Source organism: Podarcis bocagei (genome assembly GCF_964188305.1).
Source record: "Podarcis bocagei genome assembly, chromosome: 6".
Taxonomy (NCBI): domain Eukaryota; kingdom Metazoa; phylum Chordata; class Lepidosauria; order Squamata; family Lacertidae; genus Podarcis; species Podarcis bocagei.
The window spans coordinates 22,445,987-22,470,431 of record NC_138130.1 but is presented as its reverse complement, the minus strand read 5'-3'; the positions used below and the strand labels follow the sequence as shown (position 1 = coordinate 22,470,431).

The window sequence follows — 24,445 nt, the reverse complement described above, 5'->3', positions numbered from 1 at the left end:
ATGTTGGACTATGATTCCCATCATCCTTGATCATTGACCATACTGGCTGAGGCTGATGGGAGTTGAAGTCTAATAGCATCTGGAGCGTATCATCTTCACCAGCTGAATACTGGAGAAAAGTTATTAACTATAATCATTTTCTTATTCTTCAGCTGCTTAACAAGAAGAGGCTGCATTCTAAAACTGAGATGTAACATACACATTCCACAAGTACATTGCACCAACATTTCACACTTGGGAGTTTTTGGCCCAGAAACAAGTTAAACAACTCCTGAGATTTCATCCAACGTAGCCCCACTGATGGCTATGAAACCAAACTGGTTTTAATCCAAACTTTCTGGCCTTAATAATACTCTGGTATGCAGTGCAAAAGAGTAAATATGGTGAAGCAGATTGCCCCAAAACATATATGTTTATTATGATACCAGACAATATAACAGGAAAGAAATTAAACAATGTGATTGAGAGCAGAGAATTCAGTGGGTTTAAGACTTACCGTATATATTTCTTTAGAAAGTGTATCTTTTAAAGCAAATTAAAGCTTACATATACAGTTACAGAGTGACAACTCCTCACCATTTCCAACGACTGTTTTAGATGGATCTGACTGTCTTTAACAAATTTCTCCATCTCTAGCTGCTCACATATGCTGCATTTCCTAATTATCACCTTTAAAAGGCCATCTGGGCCCCATTCCCCACCATTAGGGGGCAATTCCATTTGCATTGTTCATAGGCTTAGTAGGAACTGGTGGAAAAGTTCATTAGGAATTTGAGGAGATGCATTAAAACCATGGCAAATCAAGTATCTGATACCTAGATGCCCACAGGAGAGATAAGCATTTAATACATATTTGCATACAACTAACAAGTCATCCATGGTGTCTTTAGCTCTGAAAAGTGCTTCAATTTAGGCTTGTCTCAAGCATGGGAAAATGGGGAAAATCTGACTCTGTGTGGATCTTACATTTTTCTCCCAATTAAATAGAGCATATTCACTCCCCATGGTATTTTTAAGTCTAATTGAAACTAATTTAACCCTTCATTTCGCAATACAACAGTGATTTTTTTTGTAATGGCCTCTGGTATAAATGGAAAAACCACCACAGATAGTAGCTACAAAGACATAATCAATGATTAGCTGAGTCAGGAAAAAAAATACATTTTCAACTGGTGCATAGTGTTTTAGATCATCATACATCCCCTGGCTTAAGCAATAAAACCAAGTCTTAATAACTTGAGAATTAAGGGGAAGTAGCACACCTTTATCTGCCCAATGACAATGTAGGATATACTTTTTTAAAAAATTACTAATTTATTAACATTTGAGAGGGAATGGCTGGAAGCACTAAAAGGACAAGGAGCTTAAAGAAGTAAAATTGATTCACAGTCTCAAAGTGATGCTCAGAGTGAAAGTTCTTATCATGATTATTACAGAGATGGTATGCTCTAATTCAGGGGAATCTCTAGATGCTAATTTACATAATTTAACAATGTATATGCCGCTTAACACTAGTTTCTAAGGGGTGCACAATGAGAATACAAAGGCGATACAACAGCAATAACTTTAGTTAAAAAAACATAAAAGCTTACTTAAAAATATGTGCTGAAGCACAGAGGTGAGCTGCAGCTAAAGAGGCCAAATGACGTTTTACGTTTTGTGCTGAAGAACACTTGACCCTCATCAAGTTGGAAAGGTAAGGGCATGGCACTTTCTCCCAAGTAGCCCTTAAAGGATTTAAAATTAATCTATTTTTTTAAATCAAATTTTTAAGTTAACTCAGAAACAGTGACCAGGAAAGATCAAGCTGGTCTGCTTTCAGAGCAAACACTGAATTTCACACCTTTTGCCTTTGGACATTCATTCCAGAGAGTGCAACTTAAAAAAAAACGAGTCTTCAGCTAGATGGTCCAAAGGAATTTGGGTTTATTGCTAACAGTAACAGCCCCATTGCCCCTCCTATCTAACATTACAAGTAAGGTGGCATGACCTCACACTGTCAGCAAGTTTCCTGCACAAGATAAAGATTGACAATGAAATGGAACAAAATCCACAGTGCACATTTATTTTCATTACTAGATCTTCCCAGGGTGATGGCGAGCATTTTCTCTGGCAGCCACACATTCCACCTAGCATCTAATTGTGGCCTCAGAATCAGCCTAGAAGTCTCCTATTCTTTGCCAACGTCCATTTGAAGTGGTTACCCTTGATTGTAGAAATTTAAAATACCTTGCTTTTTCCATTAACCTATACCTAGCAAGAGTTTAAAATGTTGCATTGCTGTTAACTCCATAACAAGCCGATGCCAGTGATTTATCTTTATTAATACATAGGGTTGGAGGGGAAAGGTGGGGGGGGGGGAGAGAAAGACAGGTATATTATATATAAAGCCAAGAAATACACTACAAATTCCACTAACATGTCTGGAAAATTACATCACCACTTACCACCACACCAGGAGTATGTTTTGTGGGTTGTATTGGGTTTTACGTACATGGCTCCTACTGGCTTTAATGGGCATCACACAGCTAAATCTCCATGCATCACTTTGACACTTCAGAATAATTGTTCGCTTCCATAAGAGGGTCAAGGAAAGGTTGAAGAACTAAAAGAATTCGCCGAGGAGCGCAGATTATGTGTACAGGATTGCATCTGCTTTTGAAAAATGATTGGCCAAATGTATATGATGCATGCTAATGAACACACTGTTAAGCTAGTCCCCTTGGTTAAATGCAGCAGAGAGGCGTTTTGAAAGGCAGCAATAAGAACATAAAATTGACAGGTAGCATGAAATGAGATGGCATAAAGAACACAGTTTCTTTCCTCCAAATATTACACTGCAAAAAAATAAAAATAAATTAAAATTGAGTAGTACTGGGTGCAGTTAAATTTGGTATTAGTGATGTCACTCAAATGCTCCATCTGACGGGATGAGCAGGGTTAGGATTTAGCGGATGTCTGGCTGAGCTGAGAAGTCCCTAGGTGCAGCCAGGCTACAACAGCTTAACTCCTTCATTCTTAGCTCAACCAGAAAGAATGTCAGTGTATCTCCAGTGAAAAAGGAACTTCCAGGGGAGTAATGGAGGTGGAAAGAGAAAAGAGAGGCTTAGGCTGGATTCTAAGACCATCTGACTTGCAACCCAGCAAAAAAAGGGAAGTGTAATTCACTCACCATTTAAGGGAGAAATCCTATACATAAATAAGTTTGCATAAAGCAAGCCCAAGACAAGTTAAGCTGTGCAAAGTATATCAGAATCAAACTGTTCAGGAGCGGGACTTCTGCAGGTTGAGCCATCCTAAGCCTGGAAAGAGAAAACCAAGCCCTTAAAAATAACATCTGAGTTAAAGGTAAAGGGACCCCTGACCGTTAGATCCAGTCGCGGACAACTCTGGGGTTGCAGCGCTCATCTCAATTTATTGGACAAGGGAGCCGGCATACAGCTTCAGGGTCATGTGGCCTGCATGACTAAGCCACTTCTGGCGAACCAGAGCAGCGCACGGAAACGCTGTTTACCTTCCCACCGGAGTGGTACCTATTTATCTACTTGCACTTTGATGTGCTTTCGAACTGCTAGGTTGGCAGGAGCAGGGACCGAGCAACGGGAGCTCACTCCGTTGCGGGGATTCGAACCGCCGACCTTCTGATCGGCAAGCCCTAGGCTCTGTGGTTTAGACCACAGCGCCACCCGCGTCCCCTGAGTTACATCATCCTTAATGACCAGCACAATACATTTTGGCACCTGAGACAAACCAGGGAAGAAGGGGTGAGTGAAGATCTACATCAGGAGTGGGGTGCGAAGAGATCGGCGGCACCTCCTATTCGCCAAGAGGCGACTGCAGAAGTGGCATGTGCGGTGCTGGCAAGGAGGTGGCAGATCCTGTCTCTAAGGAGCACAATGCCACCATGGCAGAAGCTACAGCAGTGGGCGATGCATTCCTTGGAGGTCGGATCTTCTGCCCCTATGACTCCTGCCACCCAAGGCAGTCACCTCACCTTGCCTCACGGGTGGGCCAGCCTTGCTTAGATTGGGTTGCCAGGTTGCATGACTCAGCTGAGTGGGCTTAGGATCCAGCCTAAGTTCTACCTCTCTGGTCTTTACCCTATGATGCCCACAGAACACCCATTTTTCAGGGCTTAGGTCAACCAAAGAGCTGTCAAGCTGTTCTGAGCTGGGATGGGGAGATACGCTGGTATACAGGATCTCTGGTTGTGCCAAGGATGTTAAGCCAGCACACCTGGGAGCACCCAGGCTCATCCAGAGATCTGCTGGATCCTAAGCCTGCTCATACTGATGGATCTTGCTATAGGACTGCTTCCTTAAAGCTTCTGCCAGGCTTAGGCCTACAGGGTCAGTGGTAGCCACCCTCCTAAATTTATGCAGGGCTTAGTTTACACCAGATTCTTGTCTATAGGATTGCTCTCTGTTTTTCCAAGGCTTTACCTCTGTGGCTGACTTGCAGTCTACACAACCTCCAAGCCAGAGTAGCTTTGCTTAGCCTTGGCTTGCATCCGTCATAGCTCAGCTAATTTTAAAATAATGAAAAGGAGCACCTCAGAAGATGAGACAAGCAAATGGCGGTGGGTGGTGGAAATCAACAGACAGGATCCCCATTTGGTGTTTTTGTGGGCATTGCCATATTGAACAAATTTCCACTGGCAAATCAGTTTCAAACTGGCATCGCCGAAGAAAACAGCAGACAGCAAAAGCTGTAATACAATAATGCTGTTTTCAGCTGAAGCTGCAAAGGCGAAACAGTTTAGGCACAAATACAGAAAAATACAAATTGAGCATTCCAACTTTAAAATGCCTGCACGGAAATGATGCGCAAGCAATAAAACCGACTCCCCCCCCCCAACATCTTGGGCCTACACATAGCATTTCCATTCGACTATTAATAAAAATGCACCAGTGCTCAAAAAGTTATTGGCCTGCTCTGCCACTAATCTTCAAGAAGAGCTGGAAATGTTGCAGACTTGAAGCTTGAGGAGTTTCATTTACATCTTCAAATCAACAGCTGGCCTTATTTGCAACACTATCAGGACATTAAAAAACCTAAATGTCCAAGCAGCTGCCTAAAAGGCAAAAGATTGGCAGTAGATTTTATCAGGATTGGAAAGTGTACAAAATATCAAACAGCATGCAATGTACAAAAGAGTTTGCCCACCCTTATTGTTAAATGCAAATTATAAAGTACAAGGCTTCACATCATGGCGAATAGACTGCTTGCAACATGCTCATCTGAGAATCTACACTGTGAGTCATACAGAGTGCTTTAAGAGATCAGTATCACTGGAAAGCACAAAGTTGTAGAATTCCTTGGTGAATGATGAAGTTCTCTTCTTAAAAATGAAGTCGAAGAAAAATAATGCCACAACAAATCAGTTAGTAGACAGGAGTCTTCGGGATCCACAGCAAGCAAGCAAAGCAACTGAGGTCCGTTTCATACATTCTGAGGCTGCAAGTCTGTGGGAGTCATGAGTTGTAACCAGCCCTGGTCCCACAATGAACCAACAGGGGAATCCCCAGTTATGCAGGGGCTCCAAGATGCACACATGTGGGGATTCCCCCATTCCGCACTGAATATGCTCCATATATGGTTCTGCTATTGTTTGTATGATTGTGTTAGTTTGTACATATGTTTGATAAATCAGTACCTTTTAAAAAGGAAAAGGAAAAAATGAAAAACACATCTTTATGTTACTTGGAATACTTCGTATGCTGAAAGGTGGTGTGTGTATATATCTAATTACCTTGCAGAATATACTCACAACAGCACAAGGCTTTTCCAAGGTTGTTAGGCAGAAAACAATGCCCAGAAACTGGGGGTGGGGCTGATTGATTTTTAACAAGAAAGTATATGTTCGGCACACATCATTGAAAACAATGACAATGGCTGAGGAATAATGCTCTGCCTCTTTTTCTTGATCTGTATTCTTAATTGATGTGCAACATAAGATTAACGCTGAATTCTTGATAAAATAAGCTACAGATACTTCCCCCCCCCCCATTTCCTAGATTTAGCATAAACCATTTGTTTATTTTACACCTTCTGGTACCCCTTGTTCACTGTTTACCATTAACATCCTTAATTCTTACAAAATAAAAAAATTATGTACCAGTCATCTAGTTCACAGTCTTTCTAATTAATTTTCTGTTATGCTCGTCTCTCATACAGCCTGCATTAACTTATTCATAATTTTTTTCCTCCCCCCTTTTTTCCCTTTGGAAGGTGCTCAAAATAACTGTCCTTCAACTTACATGTTTCTGAAACTAGCCATTTATGAACGCTAAAATACATATTGGGCTGGTTCAGATCAGATGTGCTAAACTAGGGATGCTGAACTAGGGATGGGCAGCAGGTAGATCAGCCTCTACTGATAGATCTCTGGGTGATTTGCAGGAGATCAGCAAGAAGCGTCTGACTCACAATTGTTTAACAATAGCAAGAACAAAACCTGAGTTTGGTGCAGTTCTGGTACTGTACTGAAAACCAATTTCTAGGCTCAGACTCCACTCAAGAGTCAACCTGGTTATTTAATTCTAATGCTACATCTTTTGCACGTACTTCTGTTTGGCAGACGGTGTAGTGTTCTAGTGAAAAACAAAATACCTGAGGCCAGACCACTTTTATAGCGCCCAACCTAAACCAGCCATTATGAAAATGATCCAGGTGAGCCTCAGGTTTGCATACACACCTCCCCATGTCCCCTCCAGCATGTTGACGTCAAACTATTGTTTAAAAGCTTGATCGAGTCAACAAACCGCAGCTAGAATTAAACCCAGGTCCAGAGGCAGATGTAACTCTAAACTGTGGTTTAACGTTCCCATTTCCTCCTTGTGGTCATGCCAGGCGAGCAGACACTCATTATCTAACATGCAAACCAAGTCACACACACTTGGGCTTGGGAAGAAGGTTATAGAGGATTCTCTCAGCAATGAGGAAATGACTGCTTTTGACAAAGCCTTGAGACAAAGGCTGATTCTGACACCTCAGCTGACTACATTTCTATGTCTTCCTTGATAAAGATCTCCCACTCTAAATCAATTTAAATACACAGAGTAACTGCTGTCACATTACCAAACTCACATAAATTAGACCTGTCAAGCCCACACAGCTTAATGGCCTTCTGAGACAAGAAACCATTCCCTTTGAAACTACGTGGGTAATAACTGAAGCTATAGAGTTTTGAAACTATGTAAGTAATGGCAACATGCGCCGACATCCCTGAAGCCTCCATTTTGGAGAGAAAAATAACAGGGGGTTGAAAACAGGGTCCCCTTCCACCCTAGAGTTGCCATATTTCAAAAAGTGAAAAGTTGAGCTATTTTTAAGGAAATTCGCCAAAATCTCCACTTTCAACATGGGTTGCCAAACGTCCGGACTAAGGGCCACGCATGTGCATTACCCATGTGTTGTCAGGGAAGATCCCGGATCTCCGAGAATAATTTGCAGGTGTCAGCCTTCAACTAATGAAGACCGGGAGTTGGATAGGCTGGAAGGGAAGTAAGGGGTCTACTGCTTGCTTCTCTTGGAATTGGGCCCAAAGGAGGCGAATGAAACTGGGTGCATGCCCTGCGACACGTAGCCTCTGTGCCCAATTCCTCCCACAAATAATCCTTCCAGCAGTAAAGGACTGGAGATTGGAGGGAGTGAATGGGCCGTATGCACCCCCTGAACCCAATTCCTCTACCAAGGGTATTTTCAGAAAGGGGAAGTTGTGCTTCCTTCCCTCTAAAAATTATTTGTGGGTAATTACTTGTACACACTACTAACAAAAACGGAACATTATTTGCTTTTCTCTCTTTTTGGTCACATGGAAGGTAAAGTGATGCATAATTAACAATTGACTGGTACAACATTCTTTTGCATCTTTTAATTGGTGTGAATTAGATTAGAATTAAAATGTCTTTTCTCTCACCTTTGGGGGATGCAATCTAATCTTCTCAACAAGATGTCAAAGTTTCCCCCTTAATTAAACTTTTCAAATAAGAACTTCAGGCATCCTTTAGAAACCAAAATATGTATGCGTGTATATAAATTATAATTATTTGGAGCTGTGGCACAGATTTTTAGCCCCTGGAAAAGAAGAATGTTGTCTAGATGGCATAAGACACCTACTAAAACTGAGAGAATATCAGGCGAGAAAGAATATTAAAGGCAAAAGGTTTTGTTGTGGTTTTCAAATGTTCTGTGTCAAATGTCCCTGAAAACAGAAATCAAGAAGGTCCTGCATGTCTGTCACAGAACCCAAGCAGAAGCAGTCATTCCGCACATTCAACTGACATGGGGAACTGGACAGGTCTGCTGTGCGCTGAAACACTCCCAACACTTCCTTGCATCTGGTCAGTGCTGGGGATGATTGAAAAAGAAATTAAATACTTTTGTTGATACCCTTTCTTGGCACCGCAGATGAGGACCACCAAGTCTCCTTGCAACATGGTGCAGAAGATTCAAATCCTGTTCAGTCACAAAGTTCAGCAGATGGTGGTGAGGAAATATGGGGGAAATTCTTGGTGTCCAAGCAGAGGAACAAAGGTGTCGTGAACTGTCACCATGTGGTGTTGGTAATTAATATATTTATCCAACAGGTACAAGATTAGGTCTCCAGCAACTCTGTTAATGAAATATAAAAGCAGCCCAGCAAACCTGTCATTTAAGAAGGTTTTTTTTTTTTTTTACTGTATATTGCATGTTATGCTACTGAACAGAAATGATAAAAATAGCTGTCAGTGTAGCATGTAAAGTGCTAGCAGCACATTCACATTTACAATGGAAAAGTACTGCAAAGTGTAAAACATCTTATGTGAATTAAGTTCTCAGTTTCATAAACTTTTTCAAAAACACTGTAACCTTCTAAAATTGCTAATGTGTAGAATAAACCACAAAATACGTTTAATATCTTTTATGGGAAGTTGACCTGAAATAAAAAGTTATGTAGTTAAAAGATTTTTGATAGTTCTTCATCCAATTCCACCCCCCTCTCTGTGGAGCAACAATGATTGAAACCTGATGGCTACTGTACAAAAAAGGTCATAAAATGTTTTATGTAGAAGTAAAACAGTAGCCATTAAAATTATGCTCTGATGTTGGAGTAGATGTGTAGCATGGAAACAAGATGAACTACCATAAAGTGAATGTGATCAAATGCCATTACAATGACTAGTCTCAAAACAAATGACAGATACTAAAATACAGTCACAGTCTTTTTGCAAAATTACTTTGGGCAAAGTACCAAGAAAACACTATATCCTCTCTGCTAAAGGCAGTTTGCCAAAGAAATTGCAAATACACAAGCTTTAATATCTATAGCCAAAAAACACTTGGAAACTCATTATGGAAAGGCTTAAAAGCCAACTCATGATAAAATTGTTTTCTTTCACAGATTATCACAGCATCCTGAAGAGAGAAACATCAGGGAAGGAGGTGTGGGTTGCGTTTTAAAAAAAGAAAGGAGGAAGAAAAAGAAGACCACTAGAATAAACTCCAGTGTGGTCTAAAACTCTCACCAGACTTTCCCTAGAAATGTAATACAGTGATACCTCTGGTTAAGAACTTCATTCGTTCTGGAGGTCTGTTCTTAACCTGAAACTGTTCTCAACCTGAGGTACCACTTTGGCTAATGGGGCCTCCTGCTGCCGCCGCACGATTTCTGTTCTCATCCTGAAGCAAAGTTCTTAACCCGAGGTACTACTTCTGGGTCAGCGGCGTCTGTAACCTGAAGCGTTTGTAACCCAAAGCTTTGGAACCTGAGGTACCACTGTAATGGATGTGAGCGGCTGAAGGAGGGGCACAGCATCCCCATTTTTTTCTGGGTTGCACTGCTCAACCACCCAAGGGACATGCACTACACTGGGGCATCAAGCTGGAACGGAGAATCCACACAGCACATGTATATCAGGAAACCGCTGTCATTTTTACAGGGGCAGAGGGTCTTCTGTGCCAGAGTAATTAAATTTATTTATTTTAATTCATTTATTAAATTTGTATACCACCCTTCATCCAAGGATCACAGGGCTGTTTACAGTATAAAAACACAAGCAAATCTAACATTAAAAAGGTAAAGGGACCCCTGACCATTAGGTCCAGTCGTGGCTGACTCTGGGGTTGCGGCACTCATCTCGCTTTATTGGCCGAGGGAGCCGGCGTACAGCTTCCGGGTCATGTGACCAGCATGACTAAGCCGCTTCTGGCGAACCAGAGCAGCGCACGGAAACGCCGTCTACCTTCCTGCTGGAGTGGTGCCTATTTATCTACTTGTACTTTGACGTGCTTATGAGCTGCTAGGTTGGCAGGAGCAGGGACCGAGCAACGGGAGCTCACCCCGTTGCCGGGATTCGAACCGCCGACCTTCTGATTGGCAAGTTGTGGGCTCCGTGGTTTAAGCCACAGAGCCACCTGCGTCCCTAAAACCTAACATAGAAACAAACGAAAACAATACCCCCTCCCCAGTTTAAAAGGCCATGGATTGTACAATTAGCCAAAGGCCTGGAAGAAGAGGAATGTTTTTGCCTGGTGCCTAAAGTTGCCAGGTGAGCCTCTCTGGGGAGAGCATTCCACAAACAGGGAGCCACTGCAGAAAAGCCCCACCCTTGGGTTGCAACCCTCCAGAGCTCTTGCAAAGGAGGCACACAAAGATGCTCAGATGATGAGCGCCGGGTCTGGGTTGGTTTATATGGGGAGAGGCAGTCCTTGAGGTACAGGCAACTCACCATATACGCAGGGGTTACATTCCAAGGCACTGCATGTTTAAGTGAAATCATGTATAGCTGAAACATCACTGGAAAAGCCCACACAGACCCTGAGAGAGTGGCTGTATTTTTAAGAGACCACTCCCTGATTGTGAGTTCTGCATATCCTCCAACATCTCTCCAATGAAAATAGGGATGTCCTAAGGAAAAGCTGGACGTTCCAGGATCAAATTAGAAACCGGGACGGCTTCTGCAAATCCGGAACTGTCCCTGGAAAATAGGGTCTGTAGTCGCTGATAACTACTTTACAATCTGTTTGGAAGACACCCCAAATGGCATGCGCACGGAAGGCTTCTTCATGCAGTGACGATAACGGCACTGCTTACCAGGTGGATTCTCCATATTCTGTAGGATCTCCATAGCAACACCGAACTACACGATATGCCCCTTGCTTGGGGAGCTACGCAAAAGCATCTTTCAGCAGCCTCCACATGGCTCCTGTATAGTGTAGATCGGTCCTTAGATGAAACAAATCAGAAGTAAAACTACATGCCACTGCCAGCTGTTGTGATTATTTGGGTTGTTGTTGTTTCAGTGACAGACCAGTACAAGAGAAATGTTATTCCAGAGATTTCAGTGCACCTTTAAACAACTTCACACTAGAAAAAGAATGGAATTGCAGCCTTCTAGTCTGTACAACAAAGTAAGAAGTCTTGACAGCATCAAACTGACTCATTTAAATACCTGCTTTGCTTAGGAAATGCCAACGGATGCTTTACCCAAACAGAATTATTTATCAAGAGGCGAAAGCAACTGATTTCCATTTCTAACTAACTGTGTAATAACTTGCAGCGGAGGAAGAACCTCAGTTTGTTTCAGCTATATAGACTTGTGCGCTGCATCCATAGCTGTCAACTTTCCCCTTTTCTTGCGAGGAATCCTATTCGGAATAAGGGAATTTCCCTTAAAAAAAGGGAAACGTTGACAGCTATGTGCATCTATTTTCTACTGCAGACTGCTTTTTTATAAATAATACCAGAACATAAAATAAAAGGGCATTAATAGCAACCATTCCACAGTTGGCAGGTTGTGGCATGGCAGTAGTTTTAGGACTGTATTTAGGAATGTAAGTATCAGTTGATTTTCCAACAATGTAGCCCAGGCATAGGCAAACTAGGCCCTCCAGATGTTTTGAGACAACAATTCCCTTCATTCCTGACCACTGGTCCTGTTAGCTAGGGATGATGGGAGTTGTAGTCCCAAAACATCTGGAGGGCCGAGTTTGCCTGTCTGATGTAGTCCATTCTGTCAGTTGATGCTTTCTGTCAGTTGATGATTTCTTAAGCAACTACACAATCACCTCAGAGCTGGACAAGTGTTCAAGTTCCTCTTAAGCAGTATGGGTTATTTTGCACACCTTAACCCCTATCTTTCCCCCTACTTCCTAAAAGGAATGGGTTGTATAAAATGGTGGATTTCTGCTACCAGGGCACCTGATATTTGCCAATCCCTTCCATGCCCCGCAACAGCTTCTGCTAACAGTTGCAGAAGCCTCTGGAACAGTGTGATGAGGGCTACAATGAGTGTGGGGAACCGGTGAGGTAAAGGGATTGCGCCTCACTTTGCACTAGTGGAAAGCAGTTACACTAGTGCAAAGCCAGCACTAGATACAACCATTGCTATCTTAGCTTATGCCAAGCCTACTTTGTATTCATGTTTTAATTAAGAACACATGAAAAGCCCTACTGAATCAGGCCCATTTGGTTCAGCATTCTGTTCTCCCAGAATCCCACAAGAGGGACCAATGAGTACAACAGCACCCTCTTCACTTGCAACTCCCAGCAGCTGGTATTGGTTTTAGAAATGTGCATTAATGCGTTTTCATATGTTGTACACAGCACCACATGCTGAAAAGTGGCATAGAAATACCTAAATATAACCCTAAAATAATAATGCAACATTCAGCTAAGTGGAGCTTTCAGTATCATCATCTAACTAATACAGTGGTACCTCGGGTTACATACACTTCAGGTTACATACACTTCAGGTTACAGACTCCACTAACCCAGGAATAGTACCTCGGGTTAAGAACTTTGCTTCAGGATGAGAACAGAAATTGTGCTCCGGTGGCGCAGCGGCAGCAGGAGGCCCCATTAGCTAAAGTGGTGCTTCAGGTTAAGAACAGTTTCAGGTTAAGAACGGACCTCCGGAACAAATTAAGTACTTAACCCGAGGTACCACTGTACTTACAAGTGTCAGGTGTCAAAAAGGCACATGACCCTTGAGCATTTAAAATTACCATGTGGTGTCAGAAGCATTAATGCTACAGACGATAAGACCCGTGGCCAGTGGCGAAGGAAGCCGCTCGGCCACCTGGGGCTGTGCGCCCAGGGGCGGGCGCACCGTGGGGCCTCCGGAGTCTGTCTGCCTCTTCCCACTCAGCCGCCCTACAGCTGGGGGGGGGGGGGAGGCAGTGGGTAGACAGTTTGGGCAGCACAGAGCCTACGCACACTCAAGCCACTGTGTCTCTCCCAGAAGAGACGCGTGGCTCAGACACGCTGCAGGAACCGTGGTGAGGGCCACCTGGCATTTTGTCACCTCCCTCAGTGGTGACACCTGGGGCGGCCCGCACCTGCCGCACACCCCTTCCTCCGCCCCTGCCCGTGGCACATTATTTCTAACAAAATTTATTTCTACAGGGCCTACAATATGCATGCTGCTTTACAGGGTAATATACACGCAGAAGAAGCAAGTCCCTCCCTCAAGAATTAAATTTCAAGACTGAGGGAAATATAAAGATTAGGGGCTGTGTCCAATTCTGAGTCCACTAGCTGCACATTACTGGAGAGAAATGGAGGAATCAGTGGTAAGAAGACAGGAATGCAAGCAAATACAACCATTTATTTAATGTTTTGCAGAATTTCCTAAAGTGCCAGGTAAAGGTAAAGGGACCCCTGACCATTAGGTCCAGTCGTGGCTGACTCTGGGGTTGTGGCGCTCATCTCGCTTTATTGGCCGAGGGAGCCGGCGTACAGCTTCCGGGTCATGTGGCCAGCATGACTAAGCTGCTTCTGGCGAACCAGAGCAGCGCATGGAAACACCGTTTCTATTTACAGTGGTGCCCCGCAAGACGAAATTAATTCGTTCCGCAAGTTTTGTCGTCTAGCGAATTTTTCGTCTTGCGAATCACGAAATCCCATAGGAATGCATTGAAAATCAATTAATGCGTTCCTATGGTCAAAAAAAGTCCAAACAAAGCCAAATTTGGTACAACAACAGTTTATTAACTGCTCTTTAAAGTCACACATACTGTAAAGAGCAGTTCAAAAATTGAAGGGAAAATAAATTAACTTTATAAACAAAACATGTCTTTGTTTTTGGACAAAGGAAACAAAGTCGCGAGACGTTTTCGTCTTGCGAAACAAGCCCATAGGGAAATTCGTCTTGCGAGGCAAATCGAAAACGGAAAAACCTTTCGTCTAGCAAGTTTTTTGTCTTGCGAGGCATTCGTCTTGCGAGGTACCACTGTATCTACTTGCACTTTGACGTGCTTTCGAACTGCTAGGTTGGCAGGAGCAGGGACCAAGCAACAGGAGCTCACCCCGTCGTGGGGATTCAAACCGCCAACCTTCTGATCGGCAAGTCCTAGGCTCTGTGGTTTAACCCGCAGCACCACCCGCGTCCCTCTGTGCCAGGTACTAGCGTACATTTGGAGAAGGATTTGATCTCCTCCTTTGTTCAGTAGTTTGGAAGTGTGAAGGAAAGGGTCCCTACTAAATATAATCAGCATGCTTTAGTTTCTGGTACAACTAATAGCATCATTGTTCAGAATGGTCTGCACCGTTGAGATGGGTCTGAGAAAGCTCAGTTAAGGGAAGCACCATTTTACTGGCTCTGGTTCACTTTCCCAGCCTCCCCCCCCCCCCAACACACGTAGCTTCCTCTCTTTGGGGTGCATTCTGGTAAGTCGCTGTACCAACAGGCAGAACTAGATCAGTAATTAATGACTAAGAATTGCTCAATGTGTTTGGGTATAAAAATCAAAAAAGTAGGGCTGTTAAAAAACAACAGATTTAAGCACCATCTGGGCTCTCTGGTCACAGTGGCACAAATTCCAAAGAAAGGCTTAACAGTGCATGATCCGAGAATCCCATCTGCTTTATCTAAAAATGAATCAATCAGACATACTTTAGCCATTTTTGTGTAACATGGGAAGAGAAAAGCCCATCTTCTCATTGACAGGTTTCCATAAATTCACTCTGGATTATTTTTTTAAAGTTCTTTCTTTTTTTACATCCAGCATTGAGAAAGAAATTGATGCTACAAAAGACATTGAGAGCTACTGCCAACTCATTTTTTCTTCTTCCTCCCTTCCTAGTTTTGCATAGGATAACATGTGATGTCACTGCATTGTGTGTTTCCCCTCTTGCTCATCACATCCTTGGCTGTTGCCAAGGGAGAGGTAAAATGCACAACAGTGACATCATGGCACAGGCAGGACTAGGAAGAGAGATATCGGAGCAGTACCGAACCCAGCTCTCCTGTAACATCTAGATCTGCTTGGGAGAAAAAAGGAGCCTAGATTGGCAATATTTTTTTTTAGAAACACTACCGTTACTATAAACTTCAAGAAAAAAATAATTTCAAAAAGCGGATGGATCTAGTTCAAGACCATTGTTGTTGTTTAGTCGTTTAGTCGTGACCGACTCTTCATGACCCCATGGACCAGAGCACGCCAGGCACTTCTGTCTTCCACTGCCTCCCGCAGTTTGGTCAAATCAAGACCATTAGAATGATTTAAAATATCTGAATAAGTAGCCGGAGTAAGAACAATTATCTTTACACTGCTTATTAAAATCAGGCCTCTCCTACCACCACACTACCTGCTCTATTAGGCAAGATGAACACTTTGCTTCTTTCCAGACAGAAATCCACCTTAATGACCCTGAAATTTCGCTTCATGCTGTTTTGGATAAAAAGGGCTCTTAGGTAGAGCAGGTGAAGAATTTAGACTGCATACAAAAGGCATTCGAACAGCAGAACAGCTTGACTAATAACTGGGAAATCCTGCCGAAATGCTTCTTCTCCTAGAAAGTATATGAATAAAGTTACGATCTAAACAAAAATCATCCAAGCTGCTTTCAGTTCTCTTGACCCAGAATCACTTAAAGTTGTGTATCTTTTCCCAAGTTACCTTACAGCAGTTAACTTTCGTATTTTAATTTAGTTTTGCTTTCCAACACACATGCACCCACCTTGATCTTCAAGTGCTTATGTTATGGGTTCAATCGTTGTGAACTTGCTAGTAAGGTGGATAGCTCAGTTGGCTAGAGTGTGGCGCTGATAATGACAAGGTTGCAGGTTCGATATTTCTGCCTTGCAGGGGGTTGGACTAGATGATCCTCAGGGTCCCTTCCAACTCTGAGTCTGAATCTATGTCTATGGGGCACATAGTGTGGGGAAGATCATGCATACAGCATCCTACATGGATTTATTAATTGAAACTGTTTTTGCTCCGCTTGCAAAATGAATTTGTTTCTTTAAAATATAATGAAATATAAAATCATATAATAATTTAAAAAAACATACAGCAGAATTACAGTCAATTTAAAAACAAATAAAAACAGATTTAGTCATCAAACACCTTCTGGAATAAAAACGCCGTATGAAAATGGGAAGAAATGAATTTATGAACTTCTCATAGTAGGGCAAAATAAAATATTAGCTAGAGAACAGGACCTCTGAGACGGAACTTAAGGCTTGGGTGAAGACAGTCCCTATGGCATTTGGGTCACAAGTCATTTACAGCTTTAAAGGTTATTACCAGTACCTTTAACTTATCCCAGATGTGAAGTAGTAACCAATGTAAATTGATCTTAGATGGATGTTTATGAACCAACTGCCTCACTCCTATAAGCAACCTGGCCATTGCATTTCAGCTATCAGTCAAACATTGATGTCTGTACAACCTAAGCATGGCACACTGGAACAACCAAGACCCTATTTACCTTGAACAGAAGGAGGCAGCAGCAGCAGCAGCAATGAAAGCATACAAGAAGCTGCCTTATATTAAGTCAGTCCCTTGGTCCACCTACCTCCGTACTGCTGCATTGATTGGCAGTGGGTCTTTCCCAGTCCTCGCTGGAGAAGCCAGAGATTGAACCAATTTATATATATATATATATATATATAAATTGCCAAGCATGTAAAGCTGAATGCACACAAGTTAAATGTATGTAAATTGTGGGCTTGCTGTACAGCAGTAGTGCCAGCACAATCCAGTGCACTGTATGTTTATTCAGTAGCAGGTCCCACTGTGTTCCATGAGGCTTACTTCCAACCAAGTGGGCTTAGGATCAAAATCCAAGACACATGCATTTAGTATCATTACAATCTGTGGCCAGCTACTAAAGTAGTAAGAACATAATAACAGCCCAGGTAGTCCAACCATCTGGTTCTATTGTGGACAACTAGATGCTTGTGGGAAGCCCACAAGGAGGACCTGACCCCAAGAGCACCCTCTCCTCCTGTGGCTTGCAGCAATTACTGAACAGGTTCACACAGACCATGCTTAAAGCATGGAAGAAAGAAACAGGCAAACTGTCCCCAACCCCATCCCCACTAATCCCCCCAGCTCACCGCCCGCTATTCCATCATGCAGCACAAATTTTCCAGATAGAAACCTGGCAAGCCAAAAGCTTATATTGCCTAGCGATATATTCTACAAAAATAACAAACCCACATCAACACAAGAAATGCAAGACAAACCAGCAGACACTCAAATGCCCTGGCTAATTACATGCCTTCTTAAACAATCCAGTAGTAAAATCAGTAGCAACTAAGCTCTGGACAACCTTCGAAAACCTCCTCCTAACAACAAAGGGACGAGGCAAGGGGATGGTATCCACAATATACAAAATACTGCTCCAAAATCCCACAAACCCCCTTGGCATAATCAAAAAACAATGGGAGGACGACATAGGCTATGAAAGTAACCCCACGCAATGGACTAGAATGTGGTCTAAGCCTCCCTTTAAATCCCTCTCAGCTAAAGGAAAAGAAATCAACCTGAAACTCACTTACAGGTGGTATCTAACACCACAGAAACTAGCGCTGATACGTCCAGGAGCCTCACCAAAATGCTGGAGAGGCTGCACCTCCAGAGGCACATACCTCCACATGTGGTGGAAATGTCCCAAAATCCAACTCTTTTGGAATCAGTCATACAAGAAATATGCAAAAAAAAAAAAAAAAAGCAAAGCAGTAACTAAACAGGTATTAGAGGTCATCGCAGAACTGGCCCTACTGAACATCTTCCAAGATAATAATGCCCACTCAGCAGCCAGAAGCATCATAGCCAGACACTGGAGAGACCTGTCAGGAGTCAACATGAATCAATGGTATCAAACAGTATGGGAAACAGCCTTACCAGAAAAAAACTAACCAATAACTGAAACTGACAGGGGGACAAATAGAAGACCACGCCTTCACCCCAGTATGGTTCCCCTTTATCACATACATAGTCCAATAACACAACGAGAATCCGCCGACAGCATACGAATCAATATGGCTAACCTGACCCCAAAATCCACCCTCTGACACACATAAACAAATCTCACTACAGCCAACCAAAGACAACCAACCACATCCTAGGCCAACCCCAACCTCTCTCACCACCAAGGAAATATAACAAGTGAATAAAAAGAGAACCCACACAAGTAACGCTGACACAAAACTCCACACAGTAGAAAAATTGAAGCATTGCCACCTCACCCACCCTCCCCCGCTTTCCCCCCAACCTAAAACTGCATGCAACATTAATGTCTCACAACAAATGTAACTGATCTGTAGAAAACTCAACTTGCAAAAAGAGACAATGCACATATTTTTGTAAACTAAGAAATCTTTAATAAAAATTCTTAAAAATAACAACAAGCTATACAAAGAAGTACTTTATCTGTGCTGGATCTTTCAACCATTCACCTTCATTTGATCTCCAGAAGTTCTAGTGCAATAGGAGAGGGAGATAAACTTTTAGCTATCCGTGCCACAGAGTTATTTTATCAGCTTGCATCAAGTCACCTCTTTTCTCTAAACCCCAAAGTCCCAAACACTACAAACTTTCTTCACAAAAGCTGCTCCAACCCCGATGATCTTTGTTGCCATTCTCTGAACATTTTCCAACTCTACAATATCATTTTACACTTGCTTACATCGGATTGCATCTGCCATTTTAAACCACCCATTCACTCAGTTTGGAGAGGTCCTTTTGGAGCTTCTTTGAAATCTATTTTTTTAGTAAACTTGAACAATTTAACACAGGTAGCTACCAATTTGCACAGGGATGATGTTCTGGACACCTGTGCATGTCGGCGGAGCCCATGTAAGGCCGTCCTGCCCTGTGGCTTTTTTGGGTTACTTCTAGGTTTGGCACAGTCACACACATCAGATGCTCCTAAAATGGCCTGCATCATCAGCAAATTTAGACCTCTCCCTGCTCACCCAAATGTAGATCATGTATAAATATGTTTAAAAGCACAGGGCCCAATACCAATCCTTGGGAGACCCCACTTTCTACATCCTTCTATTTGGAAAAGTGTCTGTTTATTCCTACTCTCTGCTTGCAGCTATTTAATCAATTGCTAATTACTATTAGGGACGTGGGTGGCACTGTGGGTTAAACCACAGAGCCTAGAGCTTGCCGATCAGAAGGTCGGCGGTTCGAATCCCTGCGACGGGGTGAGCTCCCGTTGCTCGGTCCCTGCTCCTGCCATCCTAGCAGTTCGAAAGCACGTCAAAGTGCAAGTAGACAAATAGGTACCGCTTCGGCGGGAAGGTAAACAGCGTTTCTGTGAGCTGCTCTGGTTCGCCAGAAGCGGCTTAGTCATGCTGGCCACATGACCCAGAAGCTGTATGCCTGCTCCCTCGGCCAATAAAGCAAGATGAGTGCCGCAACCCCAGAGTCGGTCATGACTGCACCTAATGGTCAGGGCTCCCTTTACCTTTAATTACTATTATGACTATTTATTACATTTATCAGACACAATCTTTTGAGAAGGAAAAACCATGCTCTACGTGGCCTAAAATGAAATTGTAAAGATATGCTGAACTAAATGGTACTGAAATGGCGCAAAGAAAGGCTTTTCAAACCTTTATACCTTTTCAGCTACTGCTGAATAAGTGCTGCTAATGGCCAACGAGCACATTAAAATGAAAGAAAACAATGCAAACTCTCAAAACGGAATTTACAATTGAACCCTGCACATACTCTGAAGCAAGTCTCACTGTGTTCAGTGGACTTACTCCCAGGTAAGTGTTCATAGGATTTTTAAAAAAATAATATTTATTGAGTTTCCAAAAATTTAAACACTACAAACAAAAAAGAAAAAAGAAAAAACAAACGAAAAACAACACAATACAATACAAAAACACTACAAAACACTAACACGTAAGACAAATAAAACAAAACAAAGACCATTTAAAGCACATTAAACAATTTCAATGTCATATCTTTCGTTCGCTTATATCCACGACTTCCTCACACCTCCCTTTTTGTATTCCACATCAATTATTTATTTCAGCAATTCCTTTCCATCTTCCTCTGTTTTCTATCCTATAATTATCTTAACACATTCTAACCTTATTTTGTTCCCTTTAATGCTCTATTAATCTATTTATACTTAATTCCTTATAACATTTCTGCTAAAGCCATATAACTTCATTCCAACTTTGTTCTAACATTCATTAATTTTGCAATATTTCTATAAATAGTCTTTAAACTTCCAGTCTTCTTCCACCAGCTCTTCCCCATACAGTGGTACCTCGCAAGACGAATGCCTTGCAAGACAAAAAACGTGGAAGACGAAAGAGTTTTCCGTTTTTTGAGTCGTTCCGCAAGAGGAATTTCCCTATGGGCTTGCTTCGCAAGACAAAACGTCTTGCGAGTTCTTGCGAGTTTGTTTCCTTTTTCTTAAAGCCGCTAAGCCGCTAATAGCCGCTAAGCCGCTAATAGCCGTGCTTCACAAGACCAAGAAACTGCAAGACGAAGAGACTCGCGGAACGGATTAATTTCGTCTTGCGAGGCACCACTGTAATTACATTTCCAATACAATTTAAGGCTGGATCTATTGAATCTTTGTCTGCCAAACAGCTGTTAAAGACACAGCAGCTCTGCTCTTCCAAAATGCCAACCCAAACCCATGCAAATAACTCAAGATTTGTGAGTTGTCTTTCATCCACTGAACTTAAACTGATAATTCTAGATTTGGTGTATGGTATTTCTGGTTGAAGGGGAGGATCAAAAGAGATACAAGATTTACAACCACCAGGTTTCAAGTGGCCATGCCTGGATAAATTCAAAATTAAATTGTGAAGAAGAAGAAGAAGAAGAAGAAGAAGAAGAAGAAGAAGAAGAAGAGGAAGTTGTTGAAGTTGAAGTTGTACTCCGCCCATCTGGCTGGGTTTCCCCAGCCACTCTGGGTGGCTTCCAGCAAAATATAAATAATTAAAAAAGTCAAACATTAAAAACTTCCTGATACAGGGCTGCCTTCAGATGTCATGTAAAAGTTGTGTAGCTCTTTATCTCCTTGACATCTGATGGGAGGGCGTTCCACAGGGAGGGTGCCACTGCCGAGAAGGCCCTCTACCTGGTTCCCTGTAATTTCACTTCAAGCAAGCAACGGATGATATCCAATTAAGTAATAGAAGACCCACTGAAATTAATGGCCTCTCACATCACCCACTTCAATGTTTTTTTGCCATGAAGATCAGCGATTCATACCAAACAAGCTTTCTGCAAATGACAAGGGCCACAAAATCAAAATAGCTGATAGTGGCAACCAGAAATTTAATTCTGTTGACCAGCAAGGAATGCCTCCAGAACACTTTGCCATAGGGCAATTAAGCAAACAAACAAACAAACCTCCACCTACACAGCATGCAAATGGTGCCTCTTTGAAAGTTGTGTCAGGAAGAGCCTCATGCTACTTGCTAGGATGGTAAGGGTTGCTTCAAGCAAGCACCAATCCACATATATTCCTCCCTAGGCAAATTCAAAGGAGATGCACTTTGCATCTGTGAAGCCAGAAGCAAGAAAACTAAGTTATGCTGGTTGCTAGAACAATAGTTGGCTACCAAGCCCAGCAGAAATGTGTGTATCCCTGTAATGAGCCCTGGAACATACCGATCTACAGCTACAGAAATATTTTTGCAATGGAAAATGGCCATATATGATTTCCAGATTTCACAATGTGTGCTATTGGTATTACACACAAGCATGTGTACAAACAGAGATCAATCAAAGCCCTCATTTTGCAGGAGGAGTCTTGGCTGCAGATATCGTTGTATCTTAGCTGGCAGCTTGTGCATTTTCAAGAACACATCAGAGCAATAACCTTAGAAGTTTATGTTAACATGCATCTTGCCTCTGTACACTGGGATTCAAAAGCTGTCCCACTGTTACATATTGCTAAATATAATTTTGGATCCAGACTCAGTCACGCTTAGAGGCGACCCAACTAAAATCTAAACATGACCTGGATCTAACCCAAATAAATCAGTGGGACAATTTAGTCAACATTAGAAAGTTAAGTCCCAGACTAAATTGAACTTCCTTTCAATTCAACCCACAGTATTTTACAAAACACTAATATACATATTATATATTACGGGGGAAATCATTTTCTTTATTTTTTAAAAAATTAGCCTATTTTATTTTTTTAAAGTCCTAGTTCACTCTTCTGCTCAGAAGGTACACAAAGCATCTAACAAGGTAAAGAATTGTGCTTTTGTATCACAGTGCGGGCTTAACTCACTGATGCCCATGGGGCATAGGATTGCAGCCTTGAAATTATGTATTTCAAGACAGAAGCAGCCACAAATGAACACGCCTGTTGAAACAACTGAGTTTTAAGAAGACTTTCAAAAATATAAAGCGATGATGAGGCTAGATAGTCCTCTCTAGGGAGGGAGCAGTGCGACACTACACAGAGAAACCCAGCCTTAACCTTTAAAAAAGGGAGAGTAAGGAAAGAGCCTTACACATCAATTAAAAACAAACAAACCAGGAGACAAATGTCGGTTCATATGCCAGAAAGATCCATGCAATATGGTGCTCCTGTGTCATATAGTGAGGTAAGTGCAAGGTTCAGACAAGCAATTTTAGCATGTTCATTCATGTTTTATTTCCTTCACTGCTTCAGCATACATAAAACCTAACAATACCCTTGAGATGACAAAGGTGTTACTTTCATAATGTTTCTGTCATATTCCAGAATTTATTGCAATGGAGAGACTGGGAAGAAGGCAGAATTCACAAAGGCAGCGATGCAACATTTCATTTGTGTCTCTCCCAATGGCAGACTCTGTCATCTGAGTAAAAGCCTTATTAACATTTTCTTTTGCGTTTTAGAGCTTCCTCTGTTTAGAGCTTCTTCAGTTTTACGGGTGGAAAATACCACTTCTCTATATGCTGCATAGCTTTATTGATGATAGCAAAATTCTTTTGAGATTATTGAATGAAAACTGCTGCGAGAGTCAAAATTATCAGTATGTGTTAACTTTATAAGCCTACCTACCGCTCCCTTTATAGGGAATCAGGCAAAGTAATGTTTAATTGTTTTACAAAAAAAACCACCCCAACACAAGGACCTTCATCTTAATTTATAAAGCTTTGCAAATTTAATATTTTTAAAATATGATTATCAATCCCGGTTACTGCTAAAGTAGATGGAATAAGACTGTGTTGTGTTGACAGGTGCCGTTTTCTCCAGGGGATCAACAATAAATTTGAGAAAAAGGATTTTTGAAAAGCAACGTAGATTTCCTCCACATGACTGAGTGCTGTAACAGAGCACGATGTGGGCACAATCCACTAGCATGTTCTTCCCCATTGAAATCTGTGGGAAGATTATGCCATTTAACAACTTGTTAAACGGAGGGAAGAATGGGTGGAGGGGGAGGAATTCTTTTCCCTTTCAAAACAAATTCTACATTTTAATCAGTACGCTTTACCCAGCAACAATTCAATATTATTTCAGGGGAGCAGACTTTTTTTTTAAAATCACGAAGATTAATAGAAATTTAAACTAAAATACATCTTAAATAAACAAAAGCTTTTGTTCTTGCATTGAAAGAACTACAAAAGTAAACTACAACATAGGAAAAGCCTTTTAAAACTGACAAAATGGCAAGTCAGAGGTCAGAGAGCCAAGGAGGGCAAGAGAAAAGCCCTCCCTCATAATGTGTGGGTCATTCTTCTAACTTCTGTGTCTAGATTCGCCTAATGATAAATTCCACATTAGCTCCACCCCTCACATGGAGCAGAAAACACTTGAATTGCTGGCTGCCTCAACAGAAGTTTGGTTTGCTGATCGGACATGAAACAAAAGAAAAACAGCAGGACACAATTTATAAGGGGGCAGCGAAGGCTGACACGCTATTGTACTCCTGAGGTACCCACAAGCTGTTAATTCCATTTTAACATTGTTAATAAGACTGTTAACACATATGACTTTGTTTAGAGACCTTGAAAACATCAACAAACTAGTGGAAAGACCCTCCAGAAGTAAAATATGATAAGGGTAGAAAGAGAAAAGAATTGCGCTTGAGTGTTCTTAAATATTAAAAGACACAAGCTTTTATTTTTTACCTGCATGGGGTGCTAGGCACAATTAGTCATCCAGGTCTCTGACCCATGGAATACATATGCTATTCGGTCAATATTTTGCTTATCTTTTAAACTTCTATTTCACAAA

General features: G+C 41.9%; 2 protein-coding genes across 4 annotated transcripts in view; one reads left to right on the top strand and one right to left on the bottom strand.

Moving 5' to 3' along the window:
• The window catches only part of LOC308589421 (uncharacterized protein), a 48,423-nt gene extending 39,756 nt beyond the window's left edge, over positions 1 to 8,667 (top strand). The window contains exon 5 of the mRNA XM_081198681.1: positions 8,413 to 8,667. Coding sequence (XP_081054807.1) covers positions 8,413 to 8,603 — 191 coding nt within the window. The 3' untranslated portion in view covers positions 8,604 to 8,667. The remainder of the gene's footprint in view (positions 1 to 8,412) is intronic.
• Positions 1 to 24,445, bottom strand: part of CLYBL (citramalyl-CoA lyase) — a 199,266-nt gene that overhangs the window by 135,955 nt on the left and 38,866 nt on the right. The window lies entirely within an intron of this gene.